The sequence below is a fragment of the Rhinolophus sinicus genome, chromosome 6, assembly GCF_057876585.1.
Source record: "Rhinolophus sinicus isolate RSI-liver-muscle chromosome 6, RSI-T2T, whole genome shotgun sequence".
NCBI lineage: Eukaryota > Metazoa > Chordata > Mammalia > Chiroptera > Rhinolophidae > Rhinolophus > Rhinolophus sinicus.
In genome coordinates, this window is record NC_142506.1 from 46,309,442 (window position 1) to 46,328,995 (window position 19,554).

The following is a 19,554-nucleotide window of genomic DNA, read 5'->3' on the forward strand; positions in this document are numbered from 1 at the left end:
CGGCGTGGAGATGTGAACTTCCACATGGTAGAAAAAAATGAACTCTACAAATGGCCTCGTGGAGAAAATGTAGAGATAGTTAACCCAATTTGTACAGTATCCAACATGTGTTGATGTACCCACGGAATGACTGCCCCACCTGATCATAAAGACAATCCAGTCTGGGGCAAATTTTTAAAATATATATTTCAATGAGTTTTCTTCCAGTATCCACCCTCCCCCTCAAAAAAATGTGTCTCGTGACGTCTTTCTTTTTCCAAGGAAGTGGCAGCATCTGCCTCAGCCAGTCCCCTGCGCTCTCTTCAGGTCAGGTAATCCCAGCGTTACCTGCGCCTGGAACCATCACTTCCAAACCTGACGTGCGCAGAAGGGATAATCAGGACATTAGATGACTGTGCAACATTTTCTTCGGTGGACTAAAGCAATAGGTTGAAGAGCTTTACTAGAAAGACGTTTACAAATAATAGTGATAAATAAAACAATCCCACCCCTTCCTGTAGTTGTTTTGAAAAAAGTGGGTGTAGGAAAAAAATGGTCTGTCTCAACCCACGAATATAATAACACTGCGTTTTTTCCTGTTTTAGGGAATGCTGTCGATTTTTTGGAGACAATGGCTTGACTTTGAAGGTGTTTTTTACCAAGGCAGCCCCTTTTGGTGTTCTTTGGACACTCACAAACTACCTGTACTTACATGCAATAAAGAAAATAAACACTACGGACGTCTCCGTGCTCTTCTGCTGCAACAAAGCTTTTGTGTTCTTGCTCTCATGGATCGTTCTCAGGGACAGGTTCATGGGAGTGAGGGTAAGTCCCTTATTATCTGTCTTCCTCCCTCACTCATGTCAACCAAAACCTGCCCATTGGCTTGCTTAGCTCCATGCACTGGACCATAAGCCGAAACTGCTGACCACTTTCCTTCTGATTTGCAGCAGAAAAGGAGCCCGGCAGAGGGCCCGGTTCTTGGTGTGCCTTGCAAACCTTCTTGCTTGCAAACCATACTAGACAAGCATTCATTAAAGCACCTTTCATTTCAAGCATGTCAACAAGCATTCCCTAAAGTGTGTGCCAGTCGGGGACCCAGTCAGGGGACGGTGACGTGCTCCCCTTTCTGCATGCTCATGCCTCTTTCATGAGCAGCTGTGCCCCGCAGCCTGAAGCTCTGCGAACACTGTCACTCTCTGCGTAGGTTGTATCCAAAAGCCAGAGGGTCGTCCTGCATCCACAGGTGCAGTCCTGGCAGCCTGTGTCTGGACCATGTGTACAAAGATGAAGTGGGACAGGTACACTTGTGCTAAATCCAAACTATGGAGGAACGGTTTCACTTCCTTCATGGCCCAGAGAAAGGGGGAGTGAAATTATCCCCCTTGAATTCTTTCTTATTACAACCAAGACTTAGTGAATTCCATTAAAATTGGGTCAGATGTAGCTAGTCAGATTTCATCACAGTTGTATGAAATATGATAAATTCACCCTGAAATATCAGCTGAACTGTAGAGGGTCTAGCCCTGAATAAAAGGACCAGGGGACATTTAGTGTTGGCAGAACCTGGTGGCTTCTGCTTGTCTCCCTCTGGTGGCCAGGAGCTGCTACTGCCCCATCATCACCTAGACACAAACAAGGACAAAAAGATTCCGCCACACGGCTAGTTCTCTTGTAGTCAGAGCGAGTCTCAGTCCTTTCTGTCCTCTGGCCAGGAAGCGAAGAGCCCTTTGGACGGGCAGTCCCGGTAGAGCGCGAACCTTGCTGGCTCCTGGCAAGGGGCCGTCTCCAGGCCCTCCCTCCACTGTGTCCTTCCCTCAGTGTCCTGGGAACAGTGACATCACCCAGTGGCAGATTTACACCCACCTCAGACACCACTGAGGACATGAGTCAACTGCTGAGCAACATTTTTAGCTTGCAGTGGGGGGGGGGGGGGGGGGATTTTGTTTTGAGGCTTAGTGTTAATTTTGGAATAGAAACTGCTACCCGGAAAAGCTCTCAGCAAGTAAATGATGTGATGCATCTTCACAAGGGACGCAGGAACTTCCGGCTGTGATCCAGGCAGCCTGCCTGCTGGGCACCCGTTGCCACTGCTCTCTCTCCTGCCCTTCGTGACTTTATTTTGATGCAAAGAATCAAAGGAATTCATGGAACTTCCTGGTGTGATTCTGATGTTCAAACCAAATTCCAAATGAGACCGGTTGTTGGGAAGAGAAGCTTCGAGGTTAATTCTGCATGTGAGCAGAAAAAAAAAAAAATGTGTGGTTAAGAGAAGGAGGTGCAAAAGTACTTGAAGCCCTCCTAGATGCGTGGAGAACAGCATGGCACCCCCAGATCTTGTCTTTGCCGCTATTCGTGGCTAAGAGTGTTTTTCCCTAACATCCCTGAACTGCTCCAGACTGGACAGAGTTTTGTTCCAGCACTGGAACGAAGGTCTAAGGAGCCAGTGTTGGGATGGAATTTTGGTCTCTAATAACCATCCCTCCTTCTGACCTGTCATTTAAGAGCGTCCCACTCTAAGTTGTGGTGGCCTTCCCCTTCCCATTTTCAAGAGTGCAGAGAGCTAGCAAAGTCTGTGAGATACCAGCAGCTAGCCAGAGGGTCTGGAAGTTTCCGCCTGATAAGCAGATGGAGACATAGCATCTCTAATGCGCACAGGTTCTGTTAGGCTTCTCTCAGGTGCTGGGTGAGCTGGCACCTTCCACTGAGTGATCTCCACGGGTGGGAACTAACACTGTCCCCTGTCCTGGAGGGCTGGACGTGCAAGCTCAAGTGATCAGACATGGAGAGCACGATGGAGCCTGAGCATGGTGTTTGTGGAACAGACTGCAGCGAGACTTGTGTTATTAAGACAGTTAATCCCTGTCTTAGATCCATTATCAGCCCTCAGCTCACAAGGGCTACAGTTCCTGGAAAGCATCACAGATGCTTTCTGGACAGACCAGAAAGAAGCAAATGCATCTTGCGAGGCTCGGGCAGCCCCGGCACTTACAGCCTCAGAGGTGACTGTCGAAAGGAGCCCGAGCTGGCCCCTTGTGTCACCTTGCGACTGTGCTTAGACCTGCTTTTCATGTTTCCTGGCTCTTCAGATGCAGAGGCTCTAGCACAACAGGGGGTGCTCTAGTCTAGAGTCAAGTTTGAGTCTTGGCTCCACTCTTACAAGCTGTTGGACCTTGAGCAAGTTACTTAATGTCTCTGAGCCTCAGTTACTTCATTTCAAAATAGACTATTAGTTCTCATCTCCTAGAACAGATGTGAGAATAAAGTAGGATGATGCATGTCGAGCCCACAAAACTCAATAAGTGTTATCTTTGTCTCAATTAGAGCAGTTAGATGGATCAGCCTGATTTGATTCTTACGTTGACAGTGTCAGAAACTGACCAGCATTTAGGGAAGCACTTTTGTGTAGCAAAAGCAGCAGCAGAATTAGAGTAAGTAGGACTGTGGGGCATGAGGTACGGCCCTTCCTAAAGCCGAAGCCCGCCCAGCTGTGGTCAGCAGCTGGATGACGAAAGAGGTGACTGGGTGGGACTATCCCCAGCCCACATAGCAGGGGAAACAGAAATGGATGTCTGGCCGTTCCATGACTGTCCATAACTGTCCACTACAGCTCGGGCTTTCAAAGCAGGAGGGACTGATGAAGGAGTGAGAAGACAACATAGAGGTCACCCACGTGGCCCTCGGACCCCAGCACCACAGTCCTGGGACCTGGGCTTTTTCGAGGACCCATTCGATCTCAGTCAGATTTCAGCTGATGTTCGGTATTTCACAGGGGCCGCCCTTAAACCCTAACTCCAGCTTCTGATCCTGAGTCCCTTTTGTTAGGGAGCCTGTTCCCTGCCACCAAGTATAGCACAGCCATTTTCCAGTCTCTGAAATAAGAGGGACGAACTAGAGGATCTCCAAATCCCCTCCAGATGCTAATATTCTTTGCGTTGGTAAGAACAGTCTAAGAGTCGGGAGGGAAAAGTGTTAAGGGAAGTGTATTTAAAAATAAGTCTGTGCTTTCCCTTTTTCATTTTCCAAAACTGTGTCACAAATGGGGCTCTGTGCAGTCTGTCACATGTTTAGCAAGAGTAGGGAGCTGCGCTAGTCGGGGAGGTGACCAGACATCGCTGAGCGCTGTCCCCAACCTCCTCGTTCCCTCCTCAGCACTCGGGGGCTTGGCTCCCCTCCCCATGCAGCCTACCATCTGACAGGGAGCCTGCCATGGGGGGATGCGGTGCATGCTGAGTCACTGGGGCTCCGAATCCCAGCCCCAGGGGCGGGCAAGGTGTGATGGTGGAGCCCCACACCAGGTGAGGCCACCATTGCGAGGTTAAATGGCAACACGCTGGCTGGAGCGTCTCCCACGCCTCTGTTTCTTCCTCCTCTCCAGCTAATCTCTCCCCAGGTAAAGTAGAGATGGCCGCTCTCACCTCTTGGTCTCAAGACCGCTGTTCCCCTCTGTCTGCATCCCTGAGGCCTTGTTTGAGGAGAGTTCAGTGGGCTGGTGGGAGCAGCAGGCAAGTCCCTTGTCTTTATTTCTTCCTCAGACCTAGGGATGCCCAGATCAAGAAGGTGAGGACATGTGGAACCACAGGACGAGTGTGACCGGCCTTCCTAGAGAGTTCCTCTTAGTGCGGGAACCCCAGGTAGATTCCGGTGTAAAATGTAAACTACACACTTATTTTTTAAAGCTAGACTGGCATCATCAGAGCAATGCCAGGTTGAGGAGGGCCCCTCAGGCTGTGCCCTCCAAACCTGTAGGGTACGTTTCAACTCTGCTCTGCATCTAGGGGTACTGAGAGCAAGGTCGAGCTGCCAGCTCACCCTCAGGGCTGGGGTCCCAACAGGGCTGCTGATGCCCAGAGAGTAGCTGCCCCACAGCCAATTGGTCAATCCTGTGACTTGTGGCTGGAAAATCCCCTGCCCCCACCCTGCAAGGCATGAAATGGGGGTCACTGTCCTTCGGTGCCACTTGTCAGAATGAACTCGCAGGGACTGGTCTCCTCAGATGTTGGCCGGAAGGCCAGTGGTCACCTGCGCTCTCTGTTTCTTGCCCCTTCCCTCAGCGCTTGGGCACAGCACGGCTCAGGCAGGCGCTTTTACAGGCAGCTGTTTGTGATTTAATCAGTAGAGAAGGGAGGGGGAGAGGCTGGAACCCTGCCTTGTAGGACTCCAGGAAAAAACCCCTTCTTCTTCATTTCCTCAAACTTCAACCCTAAGTTTGGAAAGACTCAGGGACCTTTGGAGAGCCACTGAGTCATCTGAGATTTAGGTACTTTCTTCCCTCCGTTGCTCTGTCTCTTCTTTTCCTAATGCTTTTTCTCTGTGTTGACCGCTGATGCCTCGCCAGACTGAAGCTTCCGAGCAGCATCTTTGCATGACTTGTGTCATGTGGAGCAGACATCGGCCCCTGGCCCTGCCTGCTTTCTCACTCGTCCTTTCTTGTTCTCTTGGGGAAAATCGCTCATTGTCTTGCTGCCTGTTTCTTTGTCTTGATGAACAGTAGTACATAGTACACACAGCATTTGAACATGAAACCCTTTCAACGTGTGAGGAAGAAGGATGCCACTGACTCACGGTGGATCACTAAGCAGGAAGGAGAGCAGACAGGTTAGGGCTTCCCTAGTAAGAGCGACCGACCACCTGCTCTCTCAGGGGCCACGGCGTGGTGGGCGTATCATTATGTGAGGTCCCTGCAGGAGGAATACACTGGAGGAAGCATATAAGTCACACTGGGTGACACGCAACCATATTTGCTGACCAAAAACTTAGACATTTAAACCACGAAAGAAACCTCAATTCAAATCTCAGCATACAGTTGGCAGTGGTTTATTATGTGAATGGTACTTTCCTATTTACATATATAAAGGCTGACTTTGCAAACAAACAGACCTGAAATTTGTCTCCCTGCTCTGTGACTTTGGGCAAGTTCCTTAACTTCTCTGAGCCTGTTTTCATGTCTATAAAATGAAATGAATGATAATATCTACCTATCTTGAGGATTGCATGAGAAAATACATAGAAAACACTTTTCCTGGGACCAACAGTGAATGTTAGCCATCTGACGTTGTAGTAGCCGAGGTCACTTCTGAAGGATCCGTAGATAGAACACTCCGTCGGTCCAGGAGTAGAAACGTGTATTGCATACATTTGTTCTGCCCTCCCCATGCTCTGCTACAGCACCCCCTCCCCACCTGGTCCCAGCGACACTGACGTAGCTTCATGGAGCCCTCCGATTAGAACGGGTACATAGCCTCCGAGCTAACACGCTTCTTGTTTGGGCGATGGTATTCCCAGCACTTCCCCCGCACGCCAACAGCCGATAGCTGTCTTTGCACAGTGGCAATGTGTGCGTCTCCCTGGCACTCCCACTGAACTTGGGAAGTTGCGTCTGGACAAGAGAAGGATTGTGGGGGGCTGTGGCAAGAGCCCAGCAGCAGCTAAGAAAAAGAACTGTACCTCCAGGGTTAGGACACGGTCTGTGGCCCTGATGGGTGGGTGACACACACTCTGTCCTACTGCTGGTGTGTAAAATGGGGCTTAGAGCAGTGGTCCTCACTCTGCCCTGTCTGTTGAGATATGAAATACATAAAAGCAGGATCATTTGAGGTGCTTTCAGAGGTTGGAAGGAGCTAAGTGGTAATTGCCAGGTGCTGTCCAGCCATTGTCTACCAGGTCCTGTCATGACCAAATTACCATCATTAGGAGGATGGCCACCTCCTTCTCAAGTTTCTGAGAATCAGGGTGACCGGCCACCATGTGATGCTAAGCCGTGGTGCCCTTCCTTGCTGCCACACATTTTTGGTTCTTCGGCAGTACCAGGCTTTGCTAATTGTCCCCTTCTAAGCAGGAACAAAAATTTAGGTGGGAGCAGCCTTTGCTTACTGTTCTCCAAAGGACTGAAAAGAAGACCCCACTCTCCCCTCACATTACTGAACTCTCACGAACGTTTCTACCTTGCTGGCCCATCCAATGCCCCCCAGCTCCCTGATGGCCATTTCCTTCCTTCCGTCCAGATTGTGGCGGCCATCCTTGCTATCGCTGGGATCGTGATGATGACTTACGCGGACGGCTTCCACAGCCACTCCGTCATCGGCATAGCCCTGGTCGTGGGCTCCGCATCCATGTCTGCTCTCTACAAGGTAAGCCTGGGCGCGGGCTCTCTGCTCTCTGGACGAGCACAGCTGGCCGCAGCACGGCTGGCCCGTCACCTTGGGGAACTTGGATGGTACCTGTCCTTTCAGAGGAGCAGTTGTTCTCACTGTGAGTTAGGCAAACTGAGATTCTCCACAAGACATGCAGCTGCCCTTGGCTTTAGTTCTCTAGAACTTTCCATCAGTGGCCAAACACTTGCAGCATTTGGCATAAAAAAGGGTGTGACAGTGGATTGGCAGAGTCAGATTAGTGATTTCACTGTTTGGCAAGGACTGGAGAAGGGTCAGGGGCCCTAAATGGCGGGCTCAGTTTTGGTCAGATAATTACCCACCAGATCGACAGGAAGATTTGAATATCTGGTGCTGGTTTGTCAATTAAATCTTTTATTACATGGTTTTTGGAGCCACCAGTACTCAGCATGAATCCATATGCATTTCAAGTGGTGCCTGTAGGCTGATTACATCAAACCACAGCTACTGCATCATGGGGACTATAAAATGTTTTTGACAAAATGTTGAGAACCACTGGAAAGGATGGCCCAAGGGCAGGTCTGGGTGAGACGGTTTTTTATGCCCACACTCCGACTCTTCATGCTGTTGCTGCCCTTCACCTCCCTCCCTTCCTCTCTCCTCTCTAGAGCCAGAGGGGAGACTGCTGATACGTTCTGGTCTCCAAGTTGGAAACCTGACGAGGATTCAGTGAGGAATGAGATTTTTAGTGTTGAGATTTATTGGCCCTCTGTGGATCCAGACAGTAGAACAGAAACAATGAAGTACTATAGAAAGTTACAAGAGAAGGCATTTTGGCCCAGTTTTTTGGTTTCGGGAAGTGAAATAACTACCTTCTTATCCTCCGTCAGCTCCCTGTCCTCAGTTCCCACAGAGAGAGACACACGCATCATCTTCCTTCTCTGGAACACGTCTCACCCAGAGGATGTGATGGTCTAGCACCATTCTGAGGCTTCAAAGCCACTATCCAAATGTGGAATGTATTAAAAGACCGCACTCTGCTCTACCCCGTTGGCTGCATGCTAATGAGAAGCAGAGAGCGTGTAGAAACACAATCCACAGTGAACACAGATATTCTGCTCAGAAGTTTATTTCCATCTCCTCCACTGCCTGGTCTTTATCCAGAGGGCCCAGTAGACGGAAGGCTGAAAGCAATTTATTTCCCTTTCCATGCTATCTGCACATAGACCCAGAAATACCTATGCTCGCTGTCCAAAGCTCAGTGACATCACGACGGACCGTTACTCTCCAGCCACAAAGAGCTGTGAAATGGCTGAGGAAGGAAGAAGGGGAAAAGGAGGAGGGACAACCATGCAGACACTCAAATCAGACCACCAGCTCCCTGTCAGTAGCTCACTAACCACAGAAGCCGGTCGGGGGCCTGCTGCCTCTGTAAGTTCAGCTTCCCGGCCACTCCAGTCACATTTGTCCCTGTCCTTCTGCCCTTTCATGTAATTCAAATATATACAAACAAGAACAGGAGCAAGAAACCAAAGTTGGGTTCCTTCCACTACAGCCCATGCTGTTTCTGGGATGTGGGTGGGGGGACAGAGCAGAGATGAGCTGTAATAATCCATCCACTTTCGATTTACAGAAAATGTCCTGGCAACCAGAGCCCTTTTTCTTGGGGGCAGTGGTTTTCAAAACGTGGTGTAGAAGGTTGGAGATCCCTGAGAAGGCTCCCTGAGAGGACTGTCTCATCATGGCAGAGTCTTTCTTTTTTTTTTTCAATTATTTTTTTTGGTTATAGTTGACAGTCAGTATTATTTTATATTAGTGTTGGGTGTACAGCATAGTGATTAAACATTTATATATTTTATGCAATGATTTCTCTTCCCCCATTAGTCCAGTACCCATCTGGCACTATACATAGTTGTTACAACTCATGGCAGATATTTCTGATTTGTGTGGCTGCCTCACCTTCAAACACTCTGATGGGAGGTTACGGTGTCATGAATACGACAGACAAATCAAGCCCCGTGTGAACCCATGGTTCCTGCAGGTGCCTCCTCTCTATGTGGCTAGAGAGTAACTGTCCTCATGATGTCACTGAACTTTGGACAGAGAGCATAGGTCAGATTCCCCGCCCTTCCCTGGAGGCCTAGCTTAGTAGGTGGGATTTACCTGTCGTGTGGCTGTCGGTCCTGTGGTCTAGCCCAGCTTTACCGACTGCACTGCTTCACCTCCCCGCCTCTTCCTCTGCAGGTTCTATTCAAGCTCCTCCTGGGCAGTGCAAAGTTTGGGGAAGCCGCCTTATTTTTGTCCATTCTCGGTGTGTTTAACGTCCTCTTCATCACCTGTATTCCTGTCATCCTCTACTTTACCAAAGTGGAATACTGGAGCTCTTTCAATGACATTCCATGGGGAAACCTTTGTGGATTTTCAGTCCTCTTATTGAGTAAGTGGCCCTCGCTCATCAGAACTCCCAGAAGCAGTGACCAAGGAGCGGGACTGTGCAGCTCCTGGGTACCTTTGGAAACCTGTTGGAAAGCAGTCTCCTTTGATCCTTCCCTTCCCTGTGCTTGTCAACATCGTCGTGTGTCACAAAGGAAAGCCTTTGTGGCGATGACACTGCATTGCAATTCCAGAACCACAGTTGCTGCAGTGGTGGCTGTGGTACCGCTGCTCTGACTAGTGACCTAACGTCCCAGAGGCTGTGTGTGCCCTACTGATGACGGCACACTTGAGGGCGGGTGAGAAGCCGGGAAATTGTACGTGCCGAGCTCTAGAATGTTGCCTGATCAATGTCAGTGTTCAATAAATGTTATCAGATATCGTTATCAATGTCATCATCATCACCTTACTTGATGTAAGGCTGGTCCGAGGCAGAAATGCAACCTAGGAGGTGCTCACCCGGTTCCCATGGAAAAATGCAAATCCCACAGTCAGCCCAGAATCGTCACTGGCAACAGAGGAAAGAAAAGTTACTAGGATGAGTAGGAGGCCCTGTCCTTTTCTAGTGCCTTCTCACTGGCTACCTTTTCTGAATTTATTTTCCCTCCTTCAAAACTCAGGGAGGAGAGGAGAGCTGAGTCCTCAGGATGTTTGTCCTTCCTCCCCAAGTCCTGGAGCCCTTGCAGGAACCCCATGTTTACTGAGTCAGAGCAAAGGGCAGATGGGCTGGGGTCAGATGGACCACGGAGGAGGTACAGTCCAGGGTCGATCATGAGTGACACCACTTTTCCTTCTTTATTTCAGCATTCAATATTGTATTAAATTTTGGAATTGCTGTTACATATCCCACTCTGATGTCTCTTGGAATCGTCCTCAGTGTACCTGTGAATGCAGGTAAGCCTATGTGACTTTCTATATGTACTTGTAAACACACATGCACACACACACACTCACCAACACACACATGCATACATATACACACATGCTCACATATATTCTCACCATGCCTGGTGTAGAATGTATGTTTAACTTTCTGTATAAAAAGAAAGCTGTCCGGTCAAACATTGATGTTCATTATATATGCAATTTTTTCTCCATAATGGATTGATTTTCACTTACCACACCAATACACAGAAAGTCTGAAGGCATCTCGATTCTTACTGGTGTGGGCACCAGAGATGACTATCATTAATAGTATTAATAAGCATAGAAAAACATGTGGCAGAAAAAATTTTCGTTTTTGTAAAGTGACTTTCTAGGGCAGGAAATTTGCTCAGGGATGTGACAGATACATCGCAGAGACGTGTTTATAAACAGAAGAAGCGTAACCATTATTCTCCACCTTCAGAAGAGAGAGGGAGCCCTTTCCCAGTTACTGGGGCCTTTGTTTTCCACAGGGTACTTGCCACTCACTCAGTCGGCAGCTCTTCTGAAGACTTGTCATCAGCTGCCATTCACCTTTTTCCTTTCCTGGCTCATTCTGGTGTGAATTTAGGTTTTCCTTTCGAATTCCCCTGCCTTACCTGACCTCCTTGTGTCGATCCTGTTCTCAGCCAGAGAAGGGTTTGCAAATCACTGTCCCCATAGAACTTACCCCTGGGCGCTGGCACTTTCAGGACATTAGAGGGTTAGTTTCCCAGGGAATGACAACCCCTTAGCCTGGTCAATATGGTGCTAATACTCATGGAAATACAAACAAAGCAGCTCTCCATTTCCTAAGCCTTTTCCTGTGGTTTGTTTTCTCCCTCTTCCTGTCCCACATGATCTGTACATCGCATTGGTCTGTGTATGCCTCACCTGGCCCGGACTCTTCTGGAGTGCCTCCGGGCCGCATGGAAGAAGAGGCCTGGCTGGGGCGTCAGGAGACGGGCTCAGGCCCTGCACCACCTCTGCCCACCTGGAGGACGATGGTCCCAACTCATCACCTCTCTGGGCCATAGCTTGTCTCCCCTAAAAGTGAAGGTTGTACCTTCCTTATTACCTTGGTTGACATGAGAACAAAGTTAAATAATCCATGAGCAGCACTTCAAAACGCAAAAAGCCCTTGAGCTGCTGGAGCACTTGGTAAGAAGTGGTCCGGCCTGTCAGTCTCCAGACACCACAGGCTTCTGAAAAAGAACTTATCAACTTAACGCCCTACGTCTTATCGCCTCTTTACAGGCACACAGTATTCTCAGTGTGGAAGGCACGTTCCAGGCAGCTCTTCTAGAGACTGATCAGAATCACTTCTTCTTACTTACCTGCAATGGAAGAGGTTTAATAATATGTCAAAGGAAGGACTCCCATTCATTTGTCAAGGAGGAGAGAAGCAAAGGAGTCAGCTAGTAGCTAATGCGTCAGAGCAGAGCCAGTGCTTCTGGCTGTTTCCTGACATGTATCTCCAGAGCAGCCCATGTGTCCTCTAATTGACCATCCACATCTGCGGAATTAACAGAATGTTCTGCCAATATTAAAAATTAAAGTATTTCTGAATTAGAGTAGGATAAAAATGGCACTTAAACTCCACAAAAGGGCTGCTAACAAAGTTTTTTTTTTTCTAGGTTTAACTTTTACCCCTCTTACTCTTTCTCTGCCCACTCTCTAGACCAAGGGAGCATCAAGGAGTGAAGGGAAGTGGAGGAACATAAGGGGGACGTGACAGAGCCAAGCCTCAAACTGGGCAGCAGAACACACCACCCGCCCCCTTCCCCTGCCCCCCATCCACATGTGGAGAGCTGACAGACAGCTGTCTGGCCATTCAGATTTCAAAAGCTACACATTCTGAAGAAAGCAAACCCTCTCTCGCAAAATGATATAAGAACAAAGCAATTTGGTGTTAGAAGGCAGGCTGCAAATTGGCGTTGTCTGGTTTAGTTAAGAAAAGAGAAAGAAAGGAAAAAGAAACCTTGACCACCACAGTGCTTTTGATCTTGTGGCTGTGAAGACAATGATGAGCTGGATTTTTATTAACTGATATGAACCCTGTTTCTCATTCTGATATGAGTCAGAAATGTGAGTCAGGAATGAGCCCTGAGCCCCATGGGCCTTTAATAAACTTAGTCAGCGATGACACAGTGGCATTAGAGCCTCACACTAACATCCTGGGATATTTATCCTGGTATTTATTACCTTCGAAAACCCAATTCAAGTTTGGTCTTCTAGACATAATATGTGCATGTTTGGTGAAATATGCTCTTAAATTATAAGAATAAAATATGTCATTGTAGAAAATATGAAAAGTACCAAACATATAAAGCAAGCAATAACATTTTCATGATGCTGCCCCCCAGAGGTGGCCACAATTAAACTTTGATGTCTGTATGTGCGTAACAAATCAGTGTCTGAACTAAGGTCAGTCTGGGGACGTCAACACAAGTGCAGGGCCTACCAGAGAAGTGTTATAAAGTGAAATTTGCTAGAGGCAGCCCCTGTCTGCCGGAACAGAACCAAGGTGAGGAGGGTTCTGTGGCCAGGAGACGACAGCTTGCCCACCCTGCGAGGACCCACCTGCCCAGGCCCCGCCTGGCTTCCCGCTGAGTAACCCTTGAGTAACTGAGTACTGAGTACTGAGTAACTGAGTTCTCCTGCTGAGTAACTGTGTCTCTGCAGTGGTCGATCACTACACCAGTGAGATCGTCTTCAACGGGGTCCGGGTCATCGCCATCATCATCATCGGCCTGGGCTTCCTCCTCCTGCTCTTGCCCGAGGAGTGGGATGTCTGGTTGGTCAAGCTGCTCACCCGCCTCAAGGTGAGGAAGAAGGAGGAGACAGCGGAGGGCGGCGGGGACCTGGGCTCCGGACCTCGGAACAAGAGCAGAAGAGCCCGCCCTTCCTTTGCCCGCTGACGTCGTCAGTCTCTAGAACATGTGGGGACGCTTGCGTTAATGATTTGGAGGTCTATTCCTGATGGGGAGCCTCAGTTGGTAAGGTGTACATACCTGTACAGTTTTGGTAACCTGCGGTAAGTTATATGGTATTTATTGGCATGTCCAATTTGCTTGCTCTTTTTCACATCAGACCTTCCACTTAAGGTACCAATTCAACATGAAAGAGAAAAGGGAAACCTCTCAGCTCTTTTTTCAGTGAATGTAAAGCAAATTAAAATTCTCGTTGCCTAGGTTGCTTTGGGTGACAGGCGTTCTTGACGAGGCAGGGCGAATGTTTTGAATCTTAGCAAATTACATCGCACACTGTGATTACTTTTCAGCTATGGTAGGTCATATTTTGTTTTATACCAGAGCTGTACTCTTAATTTTAAGGGATTTCAATGAACCAAAAGATAACTGTAAGTTAATTTGGATGGATAGACAGATGGGATGTGAAGAAGTGAAGCAGAAAAGGCAAACGGACAGCAAAACTATCGCTAATACTAGTCTGGGGGTGACAGTTGGAGGACGACAGGCCTGACCCAGATGACAGGAGTGGGAAAGGGTCCTGTCTGACCCCAGCCAGCTTGCTCTCAGGTGTCTGTGTGAGATCACGCCAGAGAAATCACAGTGCCTTCTACAGAATTTTCGTCTTATGTGAAGCGAGGTGACATTATAAGTCACTGGCGCCGTCTTATAATTTAGATGTAGAAATCTTTAAAAACAAATAAAACTATATGTGTGTGTGTACAAAAATGACAGAGCGGGTGACCAGGTAAGGGAACAGGGCTCGCGGTGTGTGACGCGCATACAAGGCAGGCTATGCAGGAGGTCAACTGCTGTTTGCTTTTACTTCTTGACCAAGACCCGAAAATTATTTACTGAATCTGTACATCTTTTTATGAAACTTTTAAGCACCAGGCTGTTTACTTACACAATTTAGGTCTGCCAGAAAATTCTATCTGTGATAGATCTGTAAAGAGGGACACGGGGGTTAGAGTTTACTATTTTTGAAGTTTACATTGTTACATACGAAATGGAAACCTTATTTTGAAATGTTGTCATAACGCAATGGTGCACTCTGTAACCTTGGAGTCTTTCGTTTCATAGGGGCAAGGGGCATTCATGACCTGAACTTTTTAGCAGATTATTACTCTCAGTTTCCATTACCTGTTTGGCCAAACAGATAAATAAACTATTTAAAAAAGAAGCATTTAGTGCTGTCTTGCTGACCATTGGCTCTGTTCCCACTACACTAGTTCTGACTTTCCGGTTAGCCTTACATTTTTCTCTTCACAAGTCCCACCTTCCTGCACCCAACCACCTCAAGGGCAAAACATTCTTATTGTAAAGACAGATTTGACTTTCACAAGAATGAAATGCAGAAGAATCAGCCCTCGTAGAAAATAAGTCTTGAGGCAGCATTTCCTTCCACGCCACGCCATGTCCTCTTTCTCCTTCCGGGAACCTGTCCCTGCTCAGCTCTGGGCATTGATTCCAGTTCCTTCTCCTTCACACAGCTTAGCGTACACTGGTCTCTCATAGCTGCCTCAGAGTGTCAGCCTCAGTCCTTAAATGGACATGGCCTTCCCTCTCGTCTCCCATACCTAACTTCTGCCCTGAGTGTCCTAACCTAATTCTAGCCCTACAGAGAATTTGATTTACCCAGTTTTGGTAACGTCTCCACTGATATTCCAAACAGCTGTGGCCAAGGGCTGTGAGGTCCAATGTCTCACTGTACAGCTGCAAAGGGCCGGGTTCTCTGAGAGGGGGTGTGAGCAGAAAGGTGGCTCGTCACTTTTGGACCCCTCATCCTTCCACCCACACCTGCACACCACAAGCATCTACACACCATGTACACTTGCTACATGAAGTCAGAACCAGGAGAGTCTAGCTGAGCACTCCCGGCCCAATGAGACCAGTGTATGCTGTGAGGGGGATCCCCTCAGCCCTGCCGTGGAGCCTGGGGGAGCAGGATCCAGGAACAGTCACCTCTATGACTGTCGGGGCTCCAAATCCCTCCAGTTACCCCAAGGAGCCAGGCAAATGTTTCCTTTGTAAGCCATAACATGAAAACGGGAAACCCTGCACTCAAGCAGGTTTACGTTGACCCAAAAGAATGGAAAGCAGGGATTCAAAGAGATAGTTATACACCTATGATCGTAGCAGCATCATTCACAATAGCCAAGAGGTGGAAGCAACCCAAATGTCCATCAAGGGATGATGGGTAACTGGTGGTATTGCCATACAATATCAATAGCATTTACAAAAATAAGGAGGTAAGAAATGGTATGCCAAACATTGAGAACTGGTGACAACCAAGTTGTCTTTTTTTTTTTAACTTTTATTTATTTAAGTGTGTTTTTCCAGGACCCATCAGCTTCAAGTCAAGTAGTAGTTGTTTCAATCTAGTTGTGGAGGGCGCAGCTCACAGTGGCCCATGTGGGGATCGAACTGGCAACCTTATGTTAAGAGCACTGTGCTCGAACCAACGGAGCTAACTGGCCACCCCAAGTTGTCTTTTATATACACAGGTGACTATATAGTTGTTTTATTGGGTTGCATTTTTCCATATTATTTATTAGAGGGGTTTTTTTCCAGTTTCATTGAGATATAATTGACATGTGATATTGTATTAGTTTAAGGTGTGAACAGAATGATTTGATGCTTGTATATATTGCAAAATGATCACCACAATAAGGTTAGTTAACATCTATCACTACACAGTTACAATTTTTTTGTGGGATAACTTTTAAGATTTACTCTCTTAGCAACTTTCAAATATACAGTACAGTATTGTTAAGCATAGTCGCCATGCTATACATGACATCTCCAGAACTTATTTACCTTACCTTCTAGTTAGAAGTTTGTGCCTTTTGACCACCTTCATGCATTTCCCACCCTCAACTCCCACCTCCTGCCTCCAGCAACCACTAATCTGTTTTCTGTATCTATGAGTTGGGCTTTTTTAGATTCCACATATAAGTGAGATCAAAGGGTATTTGTCTTTCTCTGTCTGACTTATTTCACTTAGCATAATGCCTTCTAGGTCCATCCATGTTGTCACAAATGGTAAGATTTCATTCTTTTTTTTTATAACTGAGTAATATCCCATTGTGGTATATATATATACACCAGATCTTTAGTCATCCCTCGATGGACACTCAGGTTGCTTCCATGTCTTGGCTATTGTAAATAATGCTGTAATGAACATGGGGATGCAGATATTGTTCCAAGATAGTGATTTTGTTTTTTCCAGACATATACCCAAGAGTAGACTTGCTGGATCCTATGGTAGTTTTGTTTTTAATTTGTTGAGGAACCTGCATCATTTTCTGAAGTGGCTGCATAGTTTATATTCCTGCACTTACCACATTTTAAAGGCATTTGAACCAATATTTTTAAATTGAGAGGTTTCACGTAAAATAACTATTTCTGATTTCTCTTGAATAACTTTTCTTGAAAGAAGCTTCCAGCAATCTTAGGGCTGCATTTCATAGCAAAAATGAGCTGACCCCTAGCTGTGGCCACAGCCTTCAGCCACACCGTTCAGAAGTGTCTGCATGTGTGTCTGCACTGGCCTTGGTTCATTTGCATTACTTACCTGGGCTCTGTAGGCCTTTGAGGTTACTCCTTGTACTGTATGGAGTTTGGGGCACAAGTGCATAAGATAGAGGGCTAGGCAGATACAGAGGAAGGCATATATGGCCCATACATAAGGAGTGTGTAAAGTGTGTATATCCATCAATGTGTATGGCAGAAGATAAGGCTAGAGAGATTAAGCAGGGCCCAAATCATGAATAAGCCTTTCAAATACCCATCTTTTTCTGATTGATAAGTAAACTGACTACAGTTAAGAGGCCTATGTGGCCAACAGCCCACGGGAGGGGTCCCTTCGTCACACAGCACCATGATGGAGCTCCAGGAGGCCGCAGGCAGAGACATCTGTCTAAATATTTCATGAAGAGCAGGACCAAGCGCGCTTGCACATGTCAGAGCAGGTGGCGGCAGGCTGCTCCCAGAACCCATGTGGGACTGCACATGGGCGCCATACTCATACAGTGAGCTAATGGAATTGAGAGCTGCTTTCAATACAGAGATATGACTGGCTCAGTCTAGCAAGCAACAATACAGACAGCAAAGAATCAATAAGAAGAGCACTTCGGTTCCCTGGCCGAGGTCTGGCAGAGGGGGGTTCCCTGTGGATCTCTGATGAAAAGTCAGCAACAAAGAAGTCAAAACTAAAAATAGAAACTCTTTTAACTTTTATGCTATATGGATGATTATATTAACATTAGAATTAATAATAAATGTTTGCAGGAAACACTACATATTTCCAAACAACCATCGGGAATCCTAAGACTTTTAGGCTGTTACTAGGTTATTTTATACGTCACTTATGATGAGAAATCAATTCTAAAAATTCTTTCTATATGAACAGGCATGTTAAGGCATCTATGTATGTATTTATACTTTCATTTGTACTGGTCTGTCACTGTCACGTGAATCTGGGAATTCTAAACATTTAATACTAAAAACTAACGTAACTTCATCATCTGTGGTGTTTTGTTACAATGCATTACTTTTGAGGTTCTACTAATGAAATTGAATATTCAATAGAGTTTCAGCTTTACAGCAACAAGAAGACATAGCAGCAGTTGCTATGATTTGGTGGCTTCCTTCTCAGTCCAGTCAATACCAGGCCCCCTGAGTGGGGGAGTAGAAAAGATTCCGTAGATCTGCGCTGGGTACACGTCTGTCGCCGTGAGCTTACTGCCTTGGTCACTGGAAAACCCTGCTGGAGTCATTCTTCTGAGGCACAGCACACCATCTCCAGAAAGCCTTTTTTGAAATTCAAAATCAGCCTCTGAAAAGACCCGTTTGTTGAGCCCATTAATTTATTTACCCAGAATTCCCTTCAATGACTAGCGAGTAAGTCACCTAATACGCCCTGAGAGAATGGGACATAGGGCAGCCTGTTTTTTTCATAGTCAGCTATTGTTACAATAATGCTGCATTAATAATCCACCTCGTACCCAGCGGTTTTAACAAGCTAGTGTCTGCTATGCTCCCTGGTCTGCAGGCGACGGCCGTTTGCTGATGGAGGCTGGGCTCGCCACCAGGCTCAGGTCTTTCCACAAACACAGCTGCCTTGGTCTTATTTTTGTCCTCCACTCACTTTCTGCCTTCTGTGGTTTTAACTGAGCATTTTATGTGATTCCATTTCTTCTCCTTCCTTAGCACATCAGAAGCTTCCAGCAATATTAGGTGAGGTAGGCTCTGATAAAAACCCTACAGGTTAGGCTCTGCTTAACTAGTTTCGCATGGAAGCAGCCTTGATAAGAAGAGGGCTCTGACGCATTTAAAAATGGTTCCTTTTCCCCTCCTGCTGCCTGACGCATGAGGGGATTTTCTCTGATATCTGCTGTTGGAACCTGGTTGAATGCCTGGAAGTAAATCATTATGCAGGGAGGACCCTGTGCCTGGGTCCCCTGGAGTTTTGAACTGACCGTGCAGCTCTCCTGCCTGCCCTGGTCCCCTGCAGTCTCCACTGCTGGACTCTGGTCTGGTGAGTTCTCTCTGTGTTCGTCTGGCTGTCTGTCCAGTTTTGGGGGCAGTGGTTTGCCCTGTGCCCTCGCCTCTCTTACAGGTCCTAGAAGAGCTGTTGGTTTTTCAGTCTGTGCAGCTTTAACTTGTTAGGATAGAGTGACAATTTCTAAGCTCCTTATATACAGAACTGGAAACCAGAAGGGCTTTCATTACTTTGTCAAAACACTTTAGGGTCAGGGTTAGGGTTTAGGGTATGTAACTTTACTAACCATTGTCACCCCAACAAACTTTAATTAGAAAGAAAGAAAGAAAACACTTTAAGAAATACTTTTAAAAATGGGTGAAAGGGGTCGAAAGGTACAAACTTCCAGTTATAAAATAAGTCCTGGGGATGTAATGTACAGCATGGTGAGTGTAGTTAACAACACTGTGTTACATATTTGAAAGTTGCTAAGAGGGTAAATCTTAAAAATTTTCATCACACGCAAAAATTCTTTAACTGTGATGACTGATGTTAATGAGACTTATTGTGGTGATCATTTCACAATATATACAAATAGTGAATCATTATGTTGTATACCTGAAACCAATATAATATTGTATGTCAATTACACCTCAATTTAAAAAACTAAATA

At 46.8% G+C, this 19,554-nt stretch overlaps 1 protein-coding gene across 3 annotated transcripts in view; it reads left to right on the forward strand.

Moving 5' to 3' along the window:
- The window catches only part of SLC35F3 (solute carrier family 35 member F3), a 291,248-nt gene extending 276,669 nt beyond the window's left edge, over window positions 1-14,579 (forward strand). For all 3 annotated transcript variants that reach the window (XM_019746952.3, XM_019746951.3, XM_019746953.3), the window contains 5 exons: window positions 585-804; window positions 6,984-7,109; window positions 9,336-9,528; window positions 10,329-10,418; window positions 13,113-14,579. In XM_019746952.3, coding sequence (XP_019602511.3) covers window positions 585-804; window positions 6,984-7,109; window positions 9,336-9,528; window positions 10,329-10,418; window positions 13,113-13,348 — 865 coding nt within the window. In that variant the 3' untranslated portion in view covers window positions 13,349-14,579. The remainder of the gene's footprint in view (window positions 1-584; window positions 805-6,983; window positions 7,110-9,335; window positions 9,529-10,328; window positions 10,419-13,112) is intronic.
- The last annotated feature ends 4,975 nt before the right edge of the window (window positions 14,580-19,554 follow it).